Here is a 26,877-nt window from a genome sequence, read left to right as displayed (position 1 = left end):
CAATAAGGTGAAAGTATGCACAGCCATGCACAGTATAGCACATTTACCCTCTAACGTGCCCTCCTTAAGATCTTTGCCCCCCCCCACCATGCATATGAAACCAAGATCAAGAACATGGGGACATGACCTCAAACTAACTTTAGGAAAGTTCAAACTAATCTTAGAAAGTATTATTTTAGCGAAAGGGTAGTTGATGCTTGGAGTAGACTTCCAGCAGAGGTAGTGAGTCAGTCAACAGTAGTAAGTGGCTCCAAAAATGCTTGGCGCATATATAGATCTATACTCATAAAAGTTGATGAAAAAAAAAAAACCGCCAGATATGATGGACCACGTGGTCTTTTTTTCTGCTGTCACTTTTCTCTGTTTCTATGCAGTCCCTGACATCTTTTCCCTGTCTTCTTCTGTGTCCAGCATCTTCTAGAACTGCCATCGAGCTGCTCCTGATGATGTAATTCTTGTAGCTATGTACTGGAGTTACATCATCTCACCCAAATGGGCTGGTAGTGTACATTGCACAGCACACCACAGGAAGTATACAGTATTAAAAAATATAACAGATTTTTGATAGAATTGACTGAAAAAGTATTGTCTGCCAATAAACTGTACATGTTAACAATGTTCTTATTTTTAACTTTAGTTGTACTTTCAATTGACCTTTATAGGGCCTTAAATGTGTAAATGTAGTTTAAGGAGTGGGATTCAATGATGTGGATTTCCATAGGGAAGCAATGGTGAATCACTGATAAAATAAATGACTAGCCATTTGAAAATAGCAATTCTTTCAAAGCAACCAGTGCTGGCAAATGTAGCTCTGGTCATATTATAAAAATGAAGAATGTCACCACAACTTTAGTTCCTTATTGAAAGTTTGGGAATGCAGGTTCTGGATAAACATCGTAACATGATGGGTTTCATATATGGGAAACCCAGAGGGCTACCCAAAACCGTTATTGGTTTGTATTGTTCAAAATACTGTTCCACTTCAAGTTGGTACTATGTATGGAGTGATTACACTCACAAAGGTGTCCTTAAAGTGCTATAAACGTCACTGAAATATGTGGCTGATTTACTACAGTTCTCTACTGAGTTTCCAGAGATAGTCTGGTCTGGCTTTGTCCCAGAAAAAACATGACATCACTATGGATGCAAGGCAAAGCCATACCTCCTGTCTCAAAAGGAATTGTCAGAAGCTCTCCAGTGCTCAGAAATAGCATACAGAGTCTCCAAATAACTACCATAAATACTATATAGAGGTGTGGCAAGTCAGGAGTCATTCTGGGCTGCACTTTTCATTTCCACATCCATCAAGATCGGCCAATGCCATTTGTCCAATAATTGCTAAACATTGAACAAACATACAGGATGATGATAAAACTTTCTAAACATCCTGTTTTTTTTATTTTAATGGGAATGGCAAAAAGACTCTATAAGATATTCCATTCATCTGTAAAAAAGCCCATGCCGTCATATATGAAGTTACTCATACTTTACAATTGCTCTTTGTAGATTATCTGAAGATGCAGCTGACATTACATACATTCTGATGAGGCTTACACATCCACTAGACAAAGAAAATATGAGATATGAAGCTACATCAAAGATTAAAGTAAATCTTTGCAGCTACAATGGATACAAACATGGATATACAAATTGATGTGGTCAGTGTATTCTGCAATTCACAGATCATCTGCTTTGAATGCTAATCCATCTGGCTCCACCATAAACCTGATGAAAACTGGAGCTACAAAATGTGTGTCGGCTTTAGAGTCGGAGATAACGAGATCAGTGAGTGTGAAATACATCATAGGCAGTGACTGACAAGCTGCTTCATTATTCATAATGTTCTGTCAGATGGAAAGCCTGAGGTTATTACAAAAAAGATCTGATCATAGAGGGGTATAGCTTAACTTCTAAGTGCCACCATGCAAGTGGAGAATAAGCTTTCTTTGACATTTCATCATTAATGTCCTCCATAGTACAGCAAGCAGCTTGTAAGCTTGAAAGCAACATAGAACACAGTGATGATTCTTTCTTGATGCAATAGGGGTCAAAAGAGTCAACCGATTTGAGTCAGGGTCAGATTTGCACCCTACACCTGGGCCAGGAGTCTGATAGCAGTTGGTATACCTACTATATCTGTTCTTGGGTTACTACGAGCAGTTGTAATGTTATGTTTATTTCTAAAAAAACTTTTGCTTTCCATTAGTCATGTTTTATCTGATATGAATTAATTCAAATTCACTAATTTGAAGGATTCCATAAACTTTCTCTTGAACTATTCCTGCCATCCTGAAACTCTCTCTACTTTACAAAGACAATTTTTTTTAGCAGTGCTAGATCTGCTCCATTTAATTTACCACAACTAGGTTGTTGTGGAGATGAGGCAATAGGGAGAACATCACTGTCTTGTTCTATACTGCACCATAGCAGATCACAGATAGAGAGAGCAAGATACTGTCCAGTGGAAAACTATTATAATTAAACTGAAATTCTTTGCTTCCCAAAAAATTAAGATATTGGTGCTTTGATGGTTCCTTCAAGATATTAATACCTTCAATAGTTCCATCACAACCGTTTTTGGTAAATCAGTCCCTGCAGGGAATCTGCAATGTTATACGTATGGAAATATTGACTTTTAAGTCTACAGTATGCCATCCATAGGCATAATCACCCCATGTGCATTAGCATACCACAGGGAGGTGGGACCCGTCGGCAGGGAGATGGGAAAGATCTCCCTCTGACTGGCTCTGCCATAAGAGAAGTGCTTCAGCACTTCTCTTTCGCCGTGCCGGTGGGGAGATCAATATGCCAGCAGAGAAATGGAAAAAATCTCCCACTGACCAACTCTGCCAAAAGAGAAGTTCTTATGCACTTCTCTTTCACTGTGCTGGCGAGGAGATGGCAGAGATCTCCCATTGAGCAGCTCTGCTTATAAGAGAAGCGTGGAAGCACTTTTCTTTCACTCTGAATCTGCAGGCACGGAGATAATGTGCCAGCAGGGAGATCAGAAAGATTTTCTTTCTGCCCAGCAGTATGCCACAAGGTAGAGTGGTACTGACTTTACAACCAATCAGGATGCCTGGCAGGAGCTCATGTGACCATACACCAAGCTTCCTAAATGGTTGGAAAGCCAGTATCACAGGACTTCTGCAAAGAGAAGTAATTACAGTCAGGTCAATAAATATTGGGACATCGACACAATTCTAACGTTTTTGGCTCTATACACCGCCACAATGGATTTGAAATGAAACGAACAAGATGTGATTTAACTGCAGGCTGTCAGCTTTAATTTGAGGGTATTTACATCCAAATCAGGTGAACGGTGTAGGAATTACAACAGTTTGCTTATGTGCCTCCCACTTGTTAAGGGACTAAAAGTAATGGGACAGAATAATAATCATAAATCACACTTTCACTTTTTAACACTTGGTTGCAAATCCTTTGCAGTCAATTACAGCCTGAAGGCTGGAACGCATAGACATCACCAGACGCTGGGTTTCATCCCCGGTGATGCTCTGCCAGGCCTCTACTGCAACTGTCTTCAGTTCCTGCTGTTTCTTGGGGCAATTTCCCTTCAGCTATGTCTTCAGCAAGTGAAATGCATGCTCAATCGGATTCAGGTCAGGTGATTGACTTGGCCAATGTATAACATTCCACTTCTTTCCCTTAAAAAACTCTTTGGTTGCTTTTGCAGTATGCTTTGGGTCATTGTCCATCTGCCCTGTCCAATATGGACCTGACTGTAAATGATGACGGGGTGTTAATTTCAAATCCTTTACCCCCATTTTCTCTTGCAAGGTGTTCCAACCTATACTTACGTTAATGAAACTGCAGTGCAGGTATTGTCACTCAACATCTGTCCTTTTTTACCTCCCTAGTCTTTAGATTGTCACAAATGGGGTTTTTTCACTAAACAGGCGATTATGGACAATTGATCATATATACAGTACATACACACACAAGCATGTTTGTTTAAGCCTTGGGGTGCACACCTCAAAGTAATAGGCTTTGCACACCTTTGATGCCATTCTATTCATCCTTGGCCTCGGAGTCTCCTTATATTCTGTAGTTTTCCTGCCCCACTTGCTCCACCCCAGAAAGCCCCAAATAAAAGTAGCAGTACACAAGGATCAGGACTATGCTTGCATAATGCATGTATGTATAACTGTGCTGACCTCATCTTCCATGGCTGTTCTGAGATCATGCATGAACACAGCACATGAGCAGGTCTGTGATTTCTTAAATGAAACTGACAGACTGGACCCATCATCGTGATTCTCAGGCAAAGATGATAGCACCTAAATTGCACCTACGTGGATAAGGGTGGTGGACCAGAACTGATTTTGGCACAAAATAATGCATGTTGTGTACCTCATAAAGAAAAAATAAGACACTGTGTTTAGGTTAAATATCAGTAGCTCCTGGCACCAGGAGTTTGGATAAAAAAAACTCATAAACATATGGTGTAATAAAGTACAGCACTATAAAATCATTGTGACATGCGTAATGAAAATGAGACAATTAATAATATATATGCGTACACAACAAAATCTATAAATAAATTAATTGTATAAATAATAAGAAATGACAAAACAAGTCCAGTGTGGAAAAAGTCATTCAAAGTCCACAGATAGTAAATAAACAGAAAAGTGCAAAAAAGATTTTTTTAAATAAAGAAATCTTAATCCAATAAAAAAAATAAAAATATATTTATAGATTTTGTCATTTTCGCATATATATTATCAATTGTTTTCATCACGCATGTCACGTAATTTTATAGCTCTGCACTTTATTATACCAAATGCTAGGGGTGTGCTACTTCTAGAACAATCTGATATGGGCAGCACAGCGGGTAAATGGCAGCACTAGGGTCATTGGTTCAAATCCCAACCACGGCACCACCGTGGGTTTCCTCTGGGTACTCTGGTTTCCTCCCACACTCCAAAGATATGCTGGTAGGTTAATTGGCTCCTGTCTAAATTGGACCTTAGATTGTAAGCTCCTTGAGGGTTAGAGACTGATGTGAAAGTACAATATATATATACAGCACTGCGTAAATTGACGGCAGTATATAAGCACCTGTAATAAAAATAAATATGTGGGAATTGTATTCCTGAATACTGGGCTTCAGACTTTTTTTTTTTTTTAACTCATAGTGGGAGAGAAAGAGTTAGAACCCCAGTCAGACTGTTGTTGCTGTGTGGGTCTTCTTTGGAGACTTCCACGCTCACATTTTGTATCATTGATTACACAGGAAGAAAATAGGATCTCCAACAGGAATGGAGAAGGTAATAAAAACCTGGCAGGAGTTCCGCTCTGTCCAAACCTAAAAGAAAAAAAATATTGACTGAAGTTTAACTTACTGGACATTAACTTACTGATTAAATACTTCACAACAAACAAACTTATTAAAACATCACTTGCTGCTTTTCCATATTACTTATCACTTCAAATGTGTGGGATCCTACTTGAAATGTTGGGACAGTGTTTTAAAAATGAAAGCAATATTGTGAGGAGAGTGTTCTAAGCCAGTGTTGTGGGGAAAGTGTCTTAAGCCAACAGTTTAAAAGTAGATAAAAACACCAGTCTCAGTTGATATTGTTTGACAATGACAATCCACTGACACAATAGTCAATTTGGACTGAGTTTATATCAAAGCCGATATGCAATGGTTCACATATCTTTAATTTTCATATTTAGATAATCCCAGAGCATTTGTCTTTCAAATTATAACTAGCACCTGTTTAAAAAAACACATGTACTAAAACTCGTTTTTCTGTAATATACTGTATATTCACATTCTATTTTCACCTTGCTGCAAAGAGTAAAACATAAACAGCCTGAAAAAAAGAAGATTCACCTGTCTAGTGGGTGGAGAGTCAAATAACCCCTTCAAAAGATACCAGAGCCGCTGCTATCTGACATGTCTGGGTCTATCGGATAGAATGTCCCCCGCCGCCCACTGTGGTTCCTCCCACTGGCTGCCATGTCACTACTATGGTGCCTGTATCTCATAAAGAAAATAAGATTTATCTTACCAACTGATGAACAAGTATCAATCTTGCTTTCAGGATGCCCAGTTTTTACATTTTTGCAAGAGGGTCACTTGAAACCTAGTGAATGATACATACTGTACATGGTATGCACGCTTTAGTTGGCCAATTTTATTGCATATGTTGTCATAACTGGTCATTGTAAGGGGATAACTTTAAAGCTATATACCGGAAAGCACTGTTTTAGCTTAGAGATCACATACTTTTCTCCTCGTATTTCATGTGTCATTGAAATCAGTTAGGAGAAATAGGTCATATCAGATCTGATATCATTCTCAGCAGATAAATGTTTTGTCTTTTCCTTTGTCCTTGCACAATTTGGAAAATCAGCAGGACAAGATTATATGGATTTGCCCCTATGGGGTTTATTTACTAAAGCTGGAGAGTGCAAAATCAGGATCACTTCTGCATAGAAACCAATCAGCTTTCAGGTCTTATTGCAAAGTTTAATTGAACAAGCTGAGGTTAGAAGCTGATTACTTTCTATGTAGAACTGAGTGTGATTTTGCACTCTCCAGCTTTAGTAAATAAACCCCTATGTGTCTATTGCCAATTCTGCTAAAGTTAAAGCTACCTGATCCCTATCCTAAAGTGAATCACTACTAACAGAAACATGGCTGTTGTCACTGGTAATCGCTTTCTGAAAATGCTAGTTGCCTGGTTCTATCATATTCTAAACTACTGGTTTCTTTACTTTCTGAGTCACTGACCTAGAACATGAACGCAGATCAGGGAAGTCAGAGAAAAGTCAGAAACCAATCTTTATACTTATAGCCCAGATTTATAACCCAAAGTATTGAGGCCAGCAATAGGCCATTATAACAGAAAGGGAACCAGTGGAATGAGAAGTCAGTAATGGCAGCTTTCATGCATCTTTTATTAGCTGACATAACACATTAGTAACCATACAACTGCTATAGGACATGTGGGTTGTGGAGGGAGGGAGGGCATGCTAACCTAGGGAGCCCAAGTGCTAGACTTTTTTATGTGACCTGGACGTGTATTCAGCATAGTTTGCTATTCTTAAAGTAAGGAAAGAAGGCGAGGCTGCTATTGTTGGGCCTTTTTTGAAATTTATAATTGCCTGGCTGTGTCTGCCTTCAACACGTTTGAGTCACAGACCTGGAACAGGTATGCTGCAGAAGAGTGTCAGAAAAAGGTCAGACTTTCTTGTACTGTATATTATACATTATACGGTATACAATATGTTCTCTATACTCCATCTCTATAAGAATTGACATCAAAGCATCAGCAGAACAGCCAGCCAACCTTCGTAAAGGAAATATCAGTAATGGCAGCCCGCATTTTGTTTTCATGACAAAGTCATTTCAAATCCAGTAACTCATTGCAGCCATTTAGAATATATCATGTAGTGATTTGACTTCAGCATAGTGAACTCTTATTGATTGTACGCTTTTCTTTTAATACGGCCAGTCATTTTATACCTGACCCCTTTCTACAAATCACAAAGGCTCATTCACTACCTGTCCTACCACTATATCTGACTCACACAGAAGAAAGAAGAGGAGCAGCAAAAGTCCGTCATAGAGCAAAAAGTGACAGATACCACCAGCTAAGAGTGTTTGAGGAGCTGTGAAGGTAACTCAGCAAATCTGTTAGACATTATTATGGTGAATATGCATTGATGGATAAATAACAAAGTATTGGTGCTATGAAAACATGCTGTCTGGTTGTATATAGAACACAAAGGGTCTACTGCACCAAGCTACAGTGATATACTGTACGTAAAAAGTGCAATTCAAGCATAGTGTATCATACATAACATGATAATATATACGGACTGAGGCTATGAGGCTGATTCACACCATCTGTGTCTCAGCCCTATGGGCCATTGCCCTTTATTGGCCTACGGTACCATTGGCCTCAATTTTACGAAGAGTCGATGCGGTAATGCTCATGGACCGTATCCACTTTACGTTACTGGATAGGATGCACTTATTTGACAAAAATGGGATGTTTGGAAAACTCATAGACATTTACTGTCTGACCAATGATTATTCATGCTTTAATTGAAGGTGTCTTTCTGTTGGTTGCTTTATTTCTCTGCCTACCTTACTCATGTACTTAACTTTTATGTTCTACATAACTGTACCTTTTTGGAATGAATATTACAGATGTGCCTTTTTTTTCTGTTGCATGTTATACCTTATGCTGTTTTTGCAGCCTATTTCTTAATAAATAAAAACGTTTGTAAACAAACAAAACATGATAATATCACTTGATGCATCAGAAGAATGTTAAAATTTTATGTGTTATTAATGCTTGGCATTTTTCATTTATGATGCCAGTAGCTGAATCACAAATGTTTTTCGATCCATGAATTGATAAAGGAGTTTCTATGGTCACAGCATACTTATTCATTTTCTAACATCAGCATTCTAATAACAATACTAACAGTAGTTATATCTGGTAATCCAATATCAGCTTAATTGAACTATCTCCTTTCATGGGTGCTGTGAGTGCTCATGGGTGAGCGCTGCCTGTCTGCTGGCCATCTCTTTCAACAACTTCCTGGATTCCCTGCATGCTTTATAGTTCCTCCTCTGCTGTTCATTTCAAAGGACTACATATCCCATGCTACCCTGCTGCCTGCAAGCAGTAATTCCTGCCTGAACTCCGCCTCCTGAAACTCCTCCTCTCAGCACCTCTATAGTTCAGAAAGCAGGCTCTGTGAATTGTGTGACACAATAGTGCCTACTCACAGGCCATAGTGAATACAAAATTCAAGGAATCAAATGTATGGAGATCTTTAAAAAGCACATTTACAAGATTTGAGATTATTCAGATTAATAGCAATAAGTTAAAAATAATTGAAATACAACGTGCAAATAAATATGATTTACAATGTTGATACACTTTCTCATACCTTTCTGAAAAAATAACATTGCACAGCATGTTTCTGTCATGTTACGGAAACACTACGTGACTTTACTATCCCTTAGTGTGAAGAAAAGCAAAAAACGCCCCTAAAATGCTGAAGGACATAGAAGATGGTGCCAGCCCCATGGGGTTTGCACATTTTCTAGTATTCTAGCTTTGAAACCAGTGCCAAGGGTTCTGGGCTGATACATCTAGGTAGAATCCATGCTTCTTATTTTTTTGCTTTAGAGAAATAAAATTATTTAACCAAATAAAACTGAAACTCTCTAGTGCTGATCCCATTTTAACAAAGGATCAGCACCATGGACAGTAATGTGCTTGCTTAAAAGCTAAGTTCACCTTTGGAACAGCTAAGTTCACCTTTATTTAGGATGGAACATGTACTATGTTCCAGTTCCTGCCTCCTCTTCCCCCAATCCCCCCTCCTTGTGACAGCGGGCAGAGGATCTTCTCCCCGCACCTGCTGTCACAATTTAAAACAGTGCGGCCGTGGGTGGGCCCCTTCCACATGTCCAAGTCATTCATTCACAGTTCTCAATGAAATGCAAGGGAGCTGATGAGTGCTCTCATAGTTCATTGATCTTCATGCAAATCAGTAACTGTCTGCTCGTACCTGAGAGTCTACAGGAGCCAGGCATTGTAACTGTGATCTGCTGAATTATTAAAATAATAAATGCACATTTTTTTACCTGCCAAAATATGGGGATCAATTATTTTTTTTATAAAAGGTGAACTTATCCTTTAAAATAAATAATAAACTTGCACATGATATAACTATACTTTAATTGCATTTGTATGAGAGAACTTTAAAGCTCTGGTCTCTATGCTCTCCTCTTCAAAGTCTCCTCCCCTTCCTCCTATTGAAGCCCCGCCCCATCCCCAATTGCATTTTATACTTTTTGGGCTTTTTTACTTACTTTTCTCTGATGTCTTCTGGACAGTCCCGGATGAAAAAGAGAGTAGCGCTAATATGATAACACCAGTACTTTCTACATCAATATACTGTAAGCACAGGGTGTTCTGCTCAGGGGGCAGGGCTTTGACACCCTGCACTCACAATATTTCCACTGAGCATCATTCAACTCAGAGGACTGATCACATCTTGTGGCCAAAAATAGATGCTTCAGGGGATAGTTTGAGATTGAAGGCAAGTACTGACGTATGGCCTCCTTAACCACTTGCCACCCCACTGCTGTACATTCACTGTGGTGGGATGGCACAGGCAGGTACAGTCACGTGTATATATGTGACTGCCTGCTTCTGGGTCTGCAGGCGCGCGCATGTGCGCCCCCTGCTGACCCGTGCTGTGATTGGACACAGCACGAGTTTGGCAGCTGATTTCAGCCAATGATTTTGGCTGAAGTCAGTTGATCGGCTGTGTCCAATCACATACAGATTTTTTTGTTTACAAAATACAGAACATACAGTAAAGTAAAAGCAGCACATATTACACACATTACATACTGCTAGGCACATAATTAACCCCGTTTATTGCCCTTAGATGTTAACCCCTTCCCAGCCAGTGTCATTAGTACAGTGGCAGTGTACACTGATCACTGTATTAGTGTCACTATTGATGTCAATGCCAGTTCACTAGCGTACCTCCAAGCTAACACAATATTGTCTGCCACACTATCATAGCCCCACTATAAGTCGCTGATCATGGCCATTACCAGAATAGCGCCATAGCTGCGTAAATTCTAGTATATACCATAGTTTTTAGACGTTATAACCTTCACAAAAAGCAATAAATATACACATATTGATATTTTTTTTTTATCAAAGATAATTAGCAAAATGCATTTTGGCCTAAATGTATGAAGAAATGTGTATTTTGTTAATTTTTATTGGTATGTTTTATAACAGAAAGTAGAAATATTGTTTGTTTTCTAAAATTGTTGGCCTTTTTTGGCTTATATAGTAAAATATGAAAAAGTCAGAAGTGATCAAATACCACCAAATGAAAGCTCTATTTGTGTGAAAAAATTATATAAATTTATGTACAGTGCTGCATGACTGCGCATTGCCAGTTAAAGTAGCACAGTGCTAAATAGGAAAAAATGCTCTGGTCATAAAGTTTAGAAAAAAAGAGTGGCCTCTTGGTGGACTTTATAGGCACTACAACAGTAGTAATTAAAAGTATTGCTTTATTGCCCATACATAGACGTACAATAATATATACAATTAATAAATTCCGCTGCAGAGGATGTACTCCTGCAACATATAGAAGTGTATACTCAGTACAGATACATGTAGTATTACTATATTCCACAATAAAGATGTAACGTTTCATGGTAAGGGTTTGAAAACAGATTTCTACATAAAGGAACATAGATTTGTAAACATCAGTTTGATAGATTATCGTACCTCAAACATCTGTGCGAGGGCTATGGAGGAGGGTATCCAGCAATCCCATGCTGGGCCAGTTAGTGAGGGGATCCCAACAAACCAAAGGGGGGCAAGCGGCACACTCCCAAAGCTTCCTGACATATAAAAAATGTGCAACTGTTAAAAAACATAATAGGGGACTCCTAAGTGGTACATAAAACTATAGTTGTAGATATTTGACTAACTTCCCCACTGATAGGGATGTAATAATGTCACCAGTTCTGATCCAAATGGAGCACATGTGAAAGAGACTACCAATAGACTGGTATAGTATATGAAAGGTTCCCTAAAAAGAACACAAAAAGAGAGGAAACAAATGTTATTCAGTCTATAAGAGGAATTGACCCCGTCAAACCCTTACTGCTGAGATATTGCAAACCAACAATTAATCAAAATCCAATATACAGGGAGGAGAAAGATATGTTGTGACGGGAGTGACTTTTGGGGGGTGGGGGGACCTCTGTATCATCTTCCCAAATTCCCATTATGTTTAAGGCACCCTGTGCCTGTTAAGGGGTACAGGGTGTGTATGTGAATGTCTGAGTCTTGTGTATAGTGTGTGTTCCTTTGTTCTCGGCCACATGGCTGTCCATTGTCTGTTTGCCATGTGCTACCCCCCATTGTGCTGTGTTTTCCTGTCCAGCCAACTATTATGGGATGTACTGTTTGTGTATTGGTGTGGGGGTTGGTCAATGTCCTTTGCCATGTGTTTCATCCCATTGTTCTGTGTCTTGGGTTGGTTGGGGTGGTTCCCTGTAGCCCTTCCCACTGATAGGGCGGGCTGATGATGTATTTCCTGTTCCTGGTTGTGTTTCCCCGCCCTCTGTATATATTCTGTGTTTTGTGTTAAAATAAAGAGTTGGCTTTCTGTTTTAAGAGCTGGGTGCTGTCTTTTTCCTGAGGGATTTCAGGGTGTGGTCCGTGGATGGTGTTCAGACAGGGGAAGCTGCGGTATAATGGAATATACCCAAGTGTGGTCGGGTACCGGTTCCGTTACATTGGTGGCAAGCGGTGGGATTGTGCTTCCAGCTGTAAACACATCCAAACCACCACCGGGATTCAAGAGCAGGAAAAGACGTCAGTCACCCCAGTGGAGCTATGGACCTGGCATCAGAGTTCCCAGGGCTGCTGCAGATCATCCTTGCAACATACCCCAGGACTGTGTCTACGGATCAGTACCTGGAGCTCAGGCAGCGGATTTGGGAGGTGCTTTGGAGAGGAGCGGTCCAGGCTGCTGGTATGGACAAAGGCAAGTGCTACCCAACCCTAGGAGAATGGGTCAGGGACCATCGGAAGTCACGGATGCCATTCCTGGGAGAGCAACCCCAGGAGCAATGGGTGGCTGGGTTGGACAGACTGGTCCAGCAGGAGATAGAACTGGACAATAGATATCGGGCTCTGCGGTGGTACGCAGAGCAGGAATATTTAGGGGTGTCAACAGAGTGCTCTCCTGAGGGACTTGACTTTGGTGGGCCTGGATTGCTGTGGGAGAGCCTTACAGATCTTTTTGTGTTTGGCAATAGAGGAGAACCTACTCTGGAGGAGTTACGAGAAGGCAGAGAGGCTATGTTCGGTCTCACAGGGGTCTCAGAACTTAAACCAGATCTGGAATACCTGCTGAAGAAAGAACTGGATCTAGAAAGGGCATACAGGCAACTGCTAGGACATGTTTGGCAGCATGCCCAAGAATCAGCAGGGGAAATTCCAGAGACTGGGAATCTGATAGACCTCTCAGCTGAGGAGGAACCAGCAGTAGACCTGGCAACAGGGCCAAACAGTACTGAACTCTGCCCAGCACTGGTAATGTCTCCTGAGTTCCACGGACAAGAGATGGTGAGCCCCGATCCCCAAACACCAATTCCAGAGACCAGGGATCTGATACACTTCTCAGCTGAGGAGGAACCAGCAGTAGACCTGGCAACAGGGCCAAATGGTACTGACCTCTGCCCCACACTTGTGGTAATTTCAGAGGCCCAGGGTGAGAAGGGAGAGGAGGTTGTTGTCCTCTCTCCCCCACAGTCAGCCAGAGTGGAGGAAACTGTTTTCCCTCCCAAGCCAGGATCTGTGCACCAGGGGGACAGTGACAGCGGAATTCCATCCCAGCAGCAGATCCACAGTCTGGGAGGGGAGGAAGCCGGCCTCCCTCCCCTACGGTTAGCCGGAGCAGATGTAGGGTCCCCAGCAGAAGTGCTGGCAACAGGGCAGAGCGCCGCTGGCCTCTGCCTAGCAACTACAGTCACCACTTTGATACCCCAGGGATGCTGGGCAGTTGGCCCAGGTCCCCCACAGAAGGATGAAGGCGGCCCAGCCACCCTGTCTTCTCTCCAGCGGCTGAGAGGACTTCAGGGAGAAGGACTAGTCCGTACTTCTCCCCAGCGGCGGGTATGTTCTACGGGAGAGGCAGAGGTTGGCCTCTCCCGTAGAACATACCCGCCGCTGGTAACGCTTGGTGTGGGACAATTTTAATGGGGTACTGTGTGGGTGCTGGCATTGAGGGACTGGAGGTACCGACTAACTTCAGAGTACATCCGTCTGGGATCTACTCCTGCGTTAGTCTCCTGCCGAAAGGGGAGATATGTGACAGGAGTGACTTTTGGGGGTGGGGGGACCTCTGTATCATCTTCCCAAATTCCCATTATGTTTAAGGCACCCTGTGCCTGTTAAGGGATACAGGGTGTGTATGTGAATGTCTGAGTCTTGTGTATAGTGTGTGTTCCTTTGTTCTCGGCCACATGGCTGTCCATTGTCTGTTTGCCATGTGTTACCCCCCATTGTGCTGTGTCTTCCTGTCCAGCCAACTATTATGGGATGTACTGTTTGTGTATTGGTGTGGGGGTTGGTCAATGTCCTTTGCCATGTGTTTCATCCCATTGTTCTGTGTCTTGGGTTGGTTGGGGTGGTTCCCTGTAGCCCTTCCCACTGATAGGGCGGGCTAATGATGTATTTCCTGTTCCTGGTTGTGTTTCCCCGCCCTCTGTATATATTCTGTGTTTTGTGTTAAAATAAAGAGTTGGCTTTCTGTTTTAAGAGCTGGGTGCTGTCTTTTTCCTGAGGGATTTCAGGGTGTGGTCCGTGGATAGTGTTCGGACAGGGGAAGCTGCGGTATAACGGAATATACCCAAGTGCGGTCGGGTACCGGTTCCGTTACATATGTATCCAATTCTACCTACGTATAATAAATCCAAAACTTAGGAAAGGTGGCACTGTAATATTCCCATTAGCATAGTCAAATGGGGTCAGTCATAAGTCTGTCTGTAAGAAAACAAGCAGCTAAGTATCATCCCATAGATACAGCCCAACGAAGGGCACAAAATTCCCATATTTATCACAACCATTGAACACTTCACTATACCTGTCCATATAGACAAGGGCACACCAACCACAAAGGGCCCCAAAACCACCGTTATCAGAAACGCCATATCCCCACAGCAATCACCCTGTGTTGGGCATTCTATTTCTATAAGCTCTGGTCGTAAAGGTGGTAAATCATTCCGGAGCTCAGGTGGTTAAAAAAAAAAGCCCTGGGAACATTTTAAAAGGGGAAAATTAGGTCTGGAGCTGAGCTTTGAAGAATTATAGCAAAATAAGTAATGTCAGTTTTTTTTGTTGATAGCTTTGGATAGAGAGCTAACTGATGCAAAGGGGACACAAACAGCAATAGAACACTGACAGCTATTTTATCCCATTCTTTTCCTCTTCAATGAGTTTTTATTGAGAAGAAAAGTTTTTTCAAGGAACATAACACAGCAGTAAAAGGGAAGGTTGCACAACCTTCACGGTGAAGCAGTAATACAAGTTAACACAGAGATGGTATAAATCAAGATCAATGGACATAGGCATAACGTCATCCACGTTCTTAGTCATGTAATAGCTGGCAGGTAAAGGAGTTCCATAGTTACAGCCAACAGTTTCTCTTTTTACCATGAGCATTGTAAAAGCAATACAAACAATAGTTATATTTGACAATCCAAAATAGGTTCACTAAAAAATCTAGTAGTAAACACTGCCTGTTTGCTGACCATCTCTTTCCTCTGCTGTTAACTTACAGTTTCTAAGGACTACATATCCCATGGTACCTTTCTGCCTACAGGCAGTGATTCCTGTACTGACTCCGCCTCCTGAAACTCCTCCTCACAGCACCTCTGTAGACCAGAAGGCAGGCTCTGTGAAATGTGTGTTACCTTTTTTAAAAAATGTTTTTGGTAGTCACAAAAACACACTTCTAGAATCCCATATGTGGTATTTTTCTGAAATATGTAGTATTTATCCCATGAAACCATGTAGTATCTTATCACATGTAATATCCAGTGGAAAGAATCCAGTGGAGAAGAATTAGAACCCCTATCAGTTTTTATTGCTACTAAAGAGGTAAAATGGTTGAAACCGTAGAAATATGCCAACTCACGAAGTCTCCTGCAGCAGATGTATTAATGCAAAAGAAAAAATGTGATTAGAATACCAGTCAAAGGGAAGCTGCTTTGACAGGACAAAAGCGGTGTATCAAAAACAACAAGTTGACATAAACACAAAATATCTTTATAAATGTCAAATAGTGAATTAAAATAATTTTAAAAAAATCCCACACCCTTCTTCTACAACATTGTCTTTTTTATTGGTGGAAGAGTATAACTAAAGGAAACTTTTTTTTTTTTAAAGTTTTGGATAGAATGGAGAGGAATTAGAACGCTGCTGTCTGTGCCCCCATTAGGGAGATCCCACCTCTCTATTTGTCCTATTTACAATTATCATTGAAAGTGAAATGAAAAGAAAATCCCACAGTTTGGACTGACCCCAGAAAAGTAATAGAGGGAAAATTTTCCAATGGGGACGCTAGTTCTTGTGACCTATGTGTCCCCAAGATATTCCCTTAATTTGCAGAGATTTCCTCTCATTTCCTGTTTGGCTATGGAACAGGAAGTGAAGGGAAATCTCCCCAATAAGACACACAAAAAATGGCTGGGATTCTAATCCTCTATTACTCTATCCAAAATGAAAAAGAACGTTTTACCTTTAGTTACACTTTCAAGCAGCCTTTCTTAACCTTTTCAACACAGAGAAACCCTTGAAATAACTTTCCAGTCTTAGGAAATCCTAAAATATATCTAAAGTGGGAGTGGGAAGAATGCTTAGTGGGAAGAATGCTCCCTACACTTGTGGTCACTGGGAAGATTTACCCACTTATAGATAGCTAAAAAGATCAATGATGTCAGTGGGAACTTGTCAGGGGGAAGATATCTCTAAAAATAATAATTGGGAAAGAGTAAAGTATCCTCACTACAATAGACATATATTCCAACAAGGGTTTTTTTGCACCAAACAATATATATGTTTGTATATACACAAAAAAAGTCTCTGAAAATCTGGCGAAATGCCAGGAGAAAAGAGATAGATTGTACTACATGCAATGGGGTGGATTTACTAAAGGCAGTTAGTTAATTGATTATGTTTTGTTAGTTGACTTTAACACCTTTTCATGCAGTATTTGAGTGTAGTGAGGCATAGTGAATTGACAGTTTCAGGATTGCACACCTAAACATTGCATGCTATACAGTATGCTTTAGTGAATGGAGCCCAGTGTTCTGTTCTGTGGAATTGGTTGTGTTACCATACATGATGGTGAGACTGAAGGGGGTACCTCCTCCATTAGGGTAAATTAAGATTAGGTAGGGGTGGAGGAGAGGAAATTAAGAATTAGAGGGATCACATAACTGGTAAAGGCCACCATGATGAGATGGCTTCCCTTACATCCTCTGTCCAATCCCCTGGAGCTGGTGACAGGATGTAGCAAGAAAAGTTTGCAGGTAGTTAAAGAATGTGTAAACCCAACATTTTCTATTCCTAATATGTGACTGTTGTGCCATGTACTTGTATGAAAAAGCATCCTGTTCTCTTTGCATTGCTTCCTTTGTGTGAAATGTCTGTTGTTTCTGCCAGTCCCTCTGCTTTCCTATTTTAAAAAAAACTGACCACACTAGGTAGGATACCACAGTGTGGTCAGTTTTCTGGTCGTGCTGAAAACTAAACCTGATCTCCTTCAATGATCAGACTTGTGCACACACTACCCCTCATACACAGCCATTTACTGGGATGACTAGTGTATGCTGTTTCTCGTCACCCAGCTCTCTGAGCTCCTTATGCAGCTGAGAGCAGATGGTATGTGATCACTTATAAAAAAGATATTTATATTTTTTTTTATTTAAACACAAATGTTTTTCCTTTCATTTACAGTATATTTTCAAACTGAATGGGTTGATTTACATGGTGAGGGTTCACATTTACTTTCATTTTAATCCAGCCTTAATTTTTTTTAGAGGCATTTTGCTCACTTCCTGTTATGGTGACTACATAGATAGTGAGAGAAAAATGTGATTTTATTGCTGTGTGTTTCCATTGGAGAGATTTCCTCTCATTTTCAATTTTAGCGAAAAGAAGACAGAATATCACAGAAAATACATTGAAAACCCAACAGTGTTTATGAGACTCCCTCCCCAACTTAACACAAAAACAAAACAGTAAATATGTTTTATATATTGATTATATTGATATTTTATAATAATTTTAACAAAATATGAACAGAGTGCAAATGTATTATTCTAAACACTAATAACATCAATTGAAATTAGTAGAAGTTGTTATTGTAGCAACAATGCTTTTATTGTTGTTATCTTGATATATGTAATGCCAGCTGTCTGTTTCTATGATTTTTATAAATCCTTCAATTATTTTTAGTTTCAAGGGCTTTAATCATTTTTGTTTCTTTTATTGTAGATTCTAATTGCTCATATTTCAAGTTCTTCACTACTGGAGAAAATGCGCACATATTTCAACGTGTTACACACAAAGGTAAGTTCATTTTTGCTCCTTACATATTTTTTGTAAACATTTAAAAAAATGCCTAGCTGACAACAAGAAATCTTCACTTCAAATCAGTCTAGAAATTCTAGTTCATGGCAGGGTATTCCGTTCAAAAAAAATTAGGTCAATTTTCATAGGCATGCAGTGTGTTGCTATTACTGGTACAGAAGATTTTATTTCCAGGTCATTCCCAGGAAATCTGACGCATTACGCTGTAATATTTTTTCCTTCGCTAATCTTGCTCTCCTGTTGCTAGATACAAACAAGCAAATGGGTAAAAATAAAAGTCACTGAAATAAAAACTTTTTGCGTTGCCCCTTAACACCTCACAGAATCAAACTTTTGTTTTCCAGGTGATTGTTCAATCTGGTATCAGACTCTTCCTATTTGATGTTTTGATAAATAAAGTGAAAAAAAAACATAGCAATGTAGTGGGGAAAGAGAGTGGGATTTTAAATGCACCACACAAGGGTATATGTAATATTTACACACAAACAATATTGTATAAAAAATTGTTTGTGTGTAAATGTATACCTCCGAGGTACTTTTAAAATCTCACTCTCTGTCCCCACACACTGCTATCATTTTTTTTTTCACTTTTGATAATTCAAGTGGAGCTAAACCAGGGGTGGGCAAACTTTTTGACTTGAGGGCCGCAATGGGTTCATATATTGGACCCGGGGGCCGGACCAAGAGTAGATGAATGATGTGTATGTGTCATCCATAGTAAGTATAGTAATATTCCCCCATAGTAAGCATAGTAATTAATCCCCCATATAGTAATTCATCCCCCATAGTAATTCATCCCCCCTATAGTAATTCATTCCCAATATTAAGTCCCCAAGTCCCCCCTGTGTCAATTCACTTACCTTTGCTCCACGCGTTCCTCTCGCCGTGTTCCCGCGCTGTTCCGGTGTAGCATGAAAATCTGTCTCCTATGAGGATCTGTCCCCCTCGACGTATCTGCGCATGTGCCAGTTTCAGGCATTAGCAACCGATTGGCGATCTCCGGCACATGCGCAGATACGTCGAGGGGGACGGATCCTCATAGGAGACAGATTTTCATGCTACACCGGTCTTCAGGGCGGACTGTGAGAGGAGCCTAGCTCCGCGGGCCGGATTAAAAGGTTCGCCGGGCCGTATACGGCCCGCGGGCCGTAGTTTGCCCATTGCTGAGCTAAACCCTCCTATAAGTTACAGCCAAGGATTAGAAATACTGTCACACTTTTTTTAAACATGAAAATAAACACCCGCATGCATAATTACATACATACATCAATGCATTAATAAATTAAAAAGTGTCTATAAAGTGCATATACTCCATAATCAATATAAGTCCCATAAACTCTAAAGACCAAAAAAGGTACCCTTCACTGTGTGAGTAAAAAGGTGTATTCTTCAAAAAAGTGCCCACTGTGTCCACTAACACTGAGGATAGTGACAAGATGTCAGCCTACAATGACCCCCTTGCTCAGTGTGGTCAGGTAAGGCATCAGCTGCCTACTTTTGACCTCAATAGCGTTTCTTCACACACCTCATAGGATTATCACTAGCCAAGATTTCCCAAGCAGCATTTTCAATCTCCAGCAGTATAAGTTCATGCAAAAGCAAGCAAAAAAGTGCTCCTCTAGTACCTTTACTAAACTAAAATATCACTCACAAGCATAAAAACATAGAGCTCATTGCTAAATTCACTAGAGCTAGCAAAGCACAATGACTTCCAGTACGTGATGACGTCAAGAGGAGACTCCGTCCTATGCTTTTCACCATTAAAAGGATGTTTTCAAGGGCATAATTATGTGTTATGGTGGTGGAAATTTGTGTCTGCCATCATCCCTCAAATTAGTACAAAAAAAATAAAATTATATTCCCCTGAAAAGATGGGACTATGGGGCAGCACTGATCAATGAGCCAAGATATCAAAAACAAAACATTTTTTTAAAAAAACATTGTAAATAGTTGATTTTTACATAAACGTTCAAAAGGTTCTGCAAGCAAGTTAGGGGTCATTTTTACATATGATTACATCCGTCATGTTTTATATAATCAATTGGTAGTCAAGCATTCAATGCGTTTCGAGATTAGGTTTTCTCTTCTTCAGGGACACAGCTGATGGCTATAAATATATCCTATGGTGTAAAAATAGTGTACATTAGCTTCTTCAAAGTACAGTTTGAAAAAGATATGCTATCAGAATATTTAATTTGAAACATCATAAACAAAATCGTACTAACCCAATATAATCAAACAGAATGAATATGACCGACTGGGTACTTTAAAATCAAACGATGTAAAGATTCTGGAAGCTGATGTTGTCTGGGCATTCTATCATCCGCCAATGCCACTGGGGTCACCCCATACAGCCGGGAACAAAGTCCACATTTGAGCTGTTGACGATTAATGATATGTTAATATATGTATAGATTAGCCCACAAAAAAAGGGGTCACTTTCGTTAAATACCTGTAATTTTCTATGGTGGTTTCAATAGAATATATATGGATCCCAGAAAGCCCAATTGAGCCCAATTAGTAGGTAGAAAATAACTCTATACTGGCTATAATAGTGAGAGATGGAGGGCTCCAATTTGTGATGCAATTATTTATAAACAGGATGCAGTGTTACTCCCTAAACCAAGACCATAAGATCTACAAAAAAAAAAACATAATAAATAAGTAAAAAAAGTAACTACTAAGAAACCCCTGGTTGGTAACTGGTGTCATAACTTAAAACATGGTGTGTGCCTGGTATAGGTAGGCTAGGTAATGTGTCTATACAGAGCAAGGCAATGACAACTGATAATGCAGCCTTATAAAGCCCCCACAGGACTGAAAACTAGCCAATTAGACGTCAACAGAGAATTGAAGCACTCCCAGGTTTGGGAATGGACCAATCCCAGCTCCAGGTACGCCCCCCCAGAACACATGCGGTGCAACTCTGCCCACAGAGGTGGAATGATGTCACCTACAAACCAGCCTCACTTTAAGTAAAAAACATGCCTCACTTTAATTCCCATAGCGGAGAAGCCTCATTTTGGATTAACACATTTAAACACCAGTCTTACTGGACCAATATAAAAAAAAGAAATTAATTCATAAAAATTACTTGCTAAAAAACAGCTGTACAAAACCGACAGCAGAAAGGCTATTTGAAAAATCAAGGCCCAAAGTAAAACTTAAAAAATTAATAAACTAATACACAATTTTAAAAATTTATATAAATAACACATTCAATAAAAAATAATTTCATAAATCTATCTTGAAACCTCTTAAGTTACATATTAAAAATAATAAAATCCATATCTCAAACTGATGAACAAAAGAAAGGGGGAAAGAAGACAAATTATTTAATGTTGGGTTTCATATATGAGGAAGAGATCCCACTAAACAGAGGAGAGATATTAACAACAAAAATAGGGACATCATACATTATTAATAAAAGCATTGACGTCCCATTCAATATTCAAGCCAAAGGGAGTATACAACTTAAAATTATAGATCCACTTGGTCTCGAATTTAGATGTTTCTCCCCTTACCGCATTCCCTGTCCGTATCTCCGTAGACAGTATGATTTGTAGCGCAACACATTTTATGTTATAATTTAATATTTGAAGGGATATCTCCTTTTTGCGTTTGCAGCTTTATTTCATTTTTCTCTACTTTGAGCACAATTTAAAGTGTTACAGCCAAGGAAATTGCCATCTAAGCCTCTGTTTGATCTGCAGTTGCCATGGTGCTGCACATGTGATCAGCAATGACACCAACCACTTGATGGCTTTACAGTTTGGTTGAGTGCACAAGCAAATGAGCAAATATGACAGTTACATTCCTGGCATGCCTTGACTTTACCTGTTTTGGGAAACCGTTAAAACAATGGGTTTAGTTTCTCTTTAAAGTGATTCTAAAGGCATCATTTTAATTTTTTTTAAATAACAAACATGTCATACTTACCTGCTCTGTGCATTTGTTTTGCATAAAGCAGCCCCAATCCTCATCTTCTCAGGTCCCCCTGACAGTACTCCTGGCCCCTTCCCCCTTCCAAATGCCCCCATAGCAATCCACTTGCTATGGGAGCACTCTTGCATGCTGGCTACCAAGTCAGCACTGTGTGTCCATTGACACACAGAGCATGGCTTGGCCACGCCCACCTCACTGGCTGTGATTGACAACAGCAGGAGCCAATGGCTAGATCTGTCCAATGAGGAGAGAGAGAGCCGAGAGAGATGCTGCTCTAGTGCACATCATTGGATCAAGATTGGGCTCAGGTAACTATTTAGGAGGGGCTGGTGGGAGCTGCATGCAGACATTTTTGTACCTTAATGCATAGAAGCAAGCTCAAACGTGGCAAACTTTTTGATCCTTAAACCCCTAGGTATGCATTAAAAATGCAAGGTACTCCATAAAAGTGCTTTTATTCCAGTAGGCTTGAATTTTTCTGACCATTAAATGCTCCATTTTACAGAGTAGATGTCAGATCTGTGTTTGAAGAATATGTTTGACTAGCATCCTCCATATTGACAGCAAGAATTTCCAAATCACAAACTGCAAACTGTTCCCTGAAATCCATCCTCACCTCCTCCACATCCATCTGAACCTCCCCCATATTTAAACAATGTCACTCCACAAATGTTGCTTGTCACTTTAACGAGCATCATGGAGGTGATCAGACAGCATTACAGATTCAGGGTATTGAAAAAGTGGTCCGCCCAAAAAGAGGGGGAGACACCTTCAGACTCTTGTGTAAAAAGGAAGTTGGATTTAGCATCTGGGTACGTGGGTCCCTAAGGGGTTAAACTTCAATGTGGTTGTATAGGATAAACTCAATTGCTCTGAAGATTGTCCACAATTTATACCTATACCTGTGGGTGTCAGTTCTGGGTTTGGGTACTCTTGGGTGCCTCAAGTGGTCTTTTCATATGATAGAGTTGGGTACTAGACATTGAAGATATTGAAGTATGTGATTCACTTAATCTAACACCTATACAATTATGTCATGCTTGGTTTTGTGTCCACAATGATCCTTTTATGGTTTTGTATTTCAACAATTCCCAAATTTTGTTTTTGTTTTTTGATGCATAGTTTTGACATTGTCTAGTGGATTGTATCATTTTTAGACAGGGTGATGCATTAGTTTATGGGTGGTGGCTGCAAGGGTTAATATGGCAACAACTGTTGCTGATAATTGGGCTATACTTCCCCATGTATAGACTTTTGCATCATTCCTGTTGTGGGTTATGATTAGGATCTGATGTGTTTTTAAGCTGCTTTTCTATACAGTAAAGTGGATATGTCCTTTAGTGCGACCTTTCAGACTTTCCTTTGATCTACAGCACAGGTGTGTGAATTGGGCCAACACAAACGCTGAAGGATTGAGTGTGGGAGTGACGAGCCTACCTGGAACAGAGCTATCTTCTCTTGTTATAAAAAATGACCTATTCTTTTCAATCTGCAGTTGGAAAATTCAGTGCAATATGGCAACCTGGAGATGTTCTGTACACAGATGGAGTACAAAACACCCCCAAAATCTTATTTCCTGCTTGTGTGATTGGCTCATTGATATTTCAAAGAAATCTGCACTAAGATACAAATCAAAATGTAGGCATCCCATGCAATAGGAGCTTCGGTTTTGGTGAGATACTCCCCAAGGGTTAATTACTTCTAAATAGATGTAGACACAGCTGATTATAATGAACTAGTCTTTCCATGGAGAAAATTACGTGACCATAAAACAGCTATTTCTTATGCACATAAAAAGGTAGAAATCTGCAGTAAAGGTTGTTAAGATCACAGCAATGTACATTTAACACCCAGAAGAGATTGTAAATGGATTTACACTTTAATGTCATTTCTGTAATCATTTGCAATCTTTTTACATATGCAGATTTAATAAAAACAAATAACTGGTGTTTTTCAAATTAGTTACATAGTTATATAGTTGGTAAGGTTGAATAAAGAAACCAGTCCATCCAGTTTAACCTGTGTGGGTGTGTATTCATGTAAAAAAAAAATCCCTGTATACTGTGTTCACTAATAAACCCATCCAAGAGTTTTTTTAAACTATCTATACTTCCTGCTGACACCACCAATTGTGGAAGGGAGTTCTACATCCTTGCTGCCCTGACAGCGAAGAAAACTCTAGTCAGTTTAAGGTTAAACCACTTCTCCTTTAATTTCAGTGAGTGGCCACATGTTTTCTTATTCTCCCTGCGACTGAATAGTTTATTCCCTGTGATAGAATCACCATTCTGAAATTTATTTATCACTCTCATATCTCTTCTTAAGCGTCTCTTCTCCAAGGAGAATAAGTTTAGTGTTTGTAGAGAAGGGCAAAAAAAACTAATAAGGGAACTGGAAGACCTCAGTTATGAGGAACGGCTACACTCTCTCCAGTTCCAACACATCTTTCTTGAGGAATGGTAACCAGAACAGGATGGCATACTCCAGGCGTGACTGAACCAGAGTTTTATAAAGTAGCAGGATAGTAGTTTTATCTCTTGAGTAGATTCCCTTTTTAATGCATGCTAATATTCTGCTGGCGTTGCTTGCTGCAGCTTGGCATTGCATGCCATTGCTGAGTCTGTCATCTACCAGAACCCCCAGATCTTTTTCCATCCTGGATTCCCCCAAGGGTTCTCCCCCTAGCATGTAACTTGCATTCATATGTTTAGCCCTAGTGCATTACTTTACATTTTTCAACATTAAACCTCATTTGCTATGTATCTGTCCACCCCTTTATTTTATTGAGGTCTTCTTGTAAAGTTTCTGTATCCTGTTGTGAGGTTATTCCCCTACTTAGGTTTGTATCATCAGAAAACACTTAGATTATGCTATTTATTCCACCCTTTATATCATTTATGAATAAATTAAACAGAACTGGTCCCAGTACAGGACCCTGAGGTGCACCACTTACCACTCTGGACCAGTCTGAGTTAATGCTATTTATCACCACCCTCTGGAAGCACCCCTGTAACCAGTTTTCTATTCATGTACAAACTCTATGGTCCATGCCTACGGACCTTAGTCTGTAGAATAAGCAATTATGGGGGACTGTATTGAATGCTTTTGAAAAATCAAAATGTAACACATCCACTTGTCTCCCTTTGTCTGGATCGCAATTCACTTTCTTGTAGAATGTTGACAAATTGGTTTAGCAAGAATGACCTTTTGTAAATCCATACTGATTACTACTAATGATTTGGTTTTCATCAGTAAATTCTTGGATATGGTCCCTTATCATCCCCTCCAATAGTTTACATACTATGGATGTTAGACTGATAGGCCTGTAGTTTCCAGGAATATATCTTGGCCCTCTTTTAAATTTTGGAACCACGTTGGCCCTTTGCCAATCAGCTGGTACCATTCCTGTCAGTATACTGTCCATAAAAATTAGGAATAGTGGTCTGGCTATAACCTGACTGAGTTCTTTGAGGTCTCTCAGGTGTAAGCCATTTGGTCCTGGGGACTTATTTGCATTAAGCTTTTCAAGTCATTTTTGGACACAGGCTTCTCTTAGCCACAAGGGTACATTTTGAGATGCATTAGTAATGATGATGTCTTGACTACTATACCCCTCAGTTTCCTTTGTAAAGACTGAGGAGAAGAATGCATTTAGGGCTAGTTGACACTAGATGCAGTTCAGTGCTCTTTTCTGCATCAAAAATGCATGCATAGCATTTCCATGTATTCCAATGGCCATGGATCACTGTAGTGCAGTCAGTTCCAGTCAGTTTCCAGTGCAAAAAAAAAAGTAGAACATGCTCCATTTTTTCTGCACAGAACCATACTGGAACATGGCTAACTGCATCAAAACTGCATCGGAACTGAGTATGGTGTGAATAGTAAGCAAAAACGTATCCAGAATGCATCCGGAGTTCATTTTTATAGTGTGAACTGGTCCTTAGTACAGTTGCCTTCTCCTTGTCATTTGTAACCAAGTTCCCTGCATCATACTTTATGGGGCTATTATGTTCTGACTGCACTTTTTTGCTGTTAATAAATTTTAAAAATTCCTTGGGAATTTTTTTCTCTTCTCCACTATATGTCTATTGTAGTCTATTTTAGCCGCCCTGCTTGCTTTCTTACAGTTCCTTATTGCATTCCTTGTAGTGTTGAAAAGCCGACGAGACCTGCCTTGCATTTTTTAAAGGCCTTTTTTTTCTCCTTCATCTATCTTTTTACATTAGAGTTTAACCACCCAGGTTTAACCTTCCCTTTTTTATATTTATTGCCCGTTGGAATTCACTGGTTGATACTTTTATTTAATGTGTTCCTACTGCACTCCCATTTTTCCTCAGTGTTCATTGTTTCTAAGATTTGATCCCATTTAATATCTTGTACTATTGTGCACAGTTTAATAAAGTTGGCTCTTTTGAAATTTAATGTTCTTGTACTACCCATGTGCCTTCTTATCCTGTGATTTATGCTAAATGTAATTATCCTGCGATCCCTGGTTCCCAAGTTGTCCCGTATTTCCACATCTGCGACCAGATCCATATTATTTGTAATTATTAGATCTAGTAATGCATTTTTCTAGTTGGGGCATCCACCAATTGGCACATGAAGTTGTCCTGTAAGACATTTAAGAAATTAGAGGCCTTAAATGAATGAGCCGTTCTCTCTGCGCAGTCAATATCTGGATAGTTGAAGTCCCCCATTATGATTACACTGCGCTGCCTCACTGCCA

General features: G+C 39.9%; 1 protein-coding gene across 1 annotated transcript in view; it reads left to right on the top strand.

Moving 5' to 3' along the window:
* CACNG6 (calcium voltage-gated channel auxiliary subunit gamma 6) overlaps nucleotides 1-26,877 on the top strand; it is a 175,893-nt gene that overhangs the window by 123,770 nt on the left and 25,246 nt on the right. Inside the window, exon 2 of the mRNA XM_089690971.1 lies at nucleotides 18,111-18,185. Within this exon, the coding sequence (XP_089547097.1) occupies nucleotides 18,111-18,185 (75 nt within the window). The remainder of the gene's footprint in view (nucleotides 1-18,110; nucleotides 18,186-26,877) is intronic.

The sequence above is a fragment of the Staurois parvus genome, unplaced genomic scaffold (genome assembly GCF_062004578.1).
Source record: "Staurois parvus isolate SC_StPar_1 unplaced genomic scaffold, SC_StPar_1.0 ptg000548l, whole genome shotgun sequence".
NCBI lineage: Eukaryota > Metazoa > Chordata > Amphibia > Anura > Ranidae > Staurois > Staurois parvus.
This window is presented reverse-complemented; position numbering and strand designations above follow the sequence as displayed.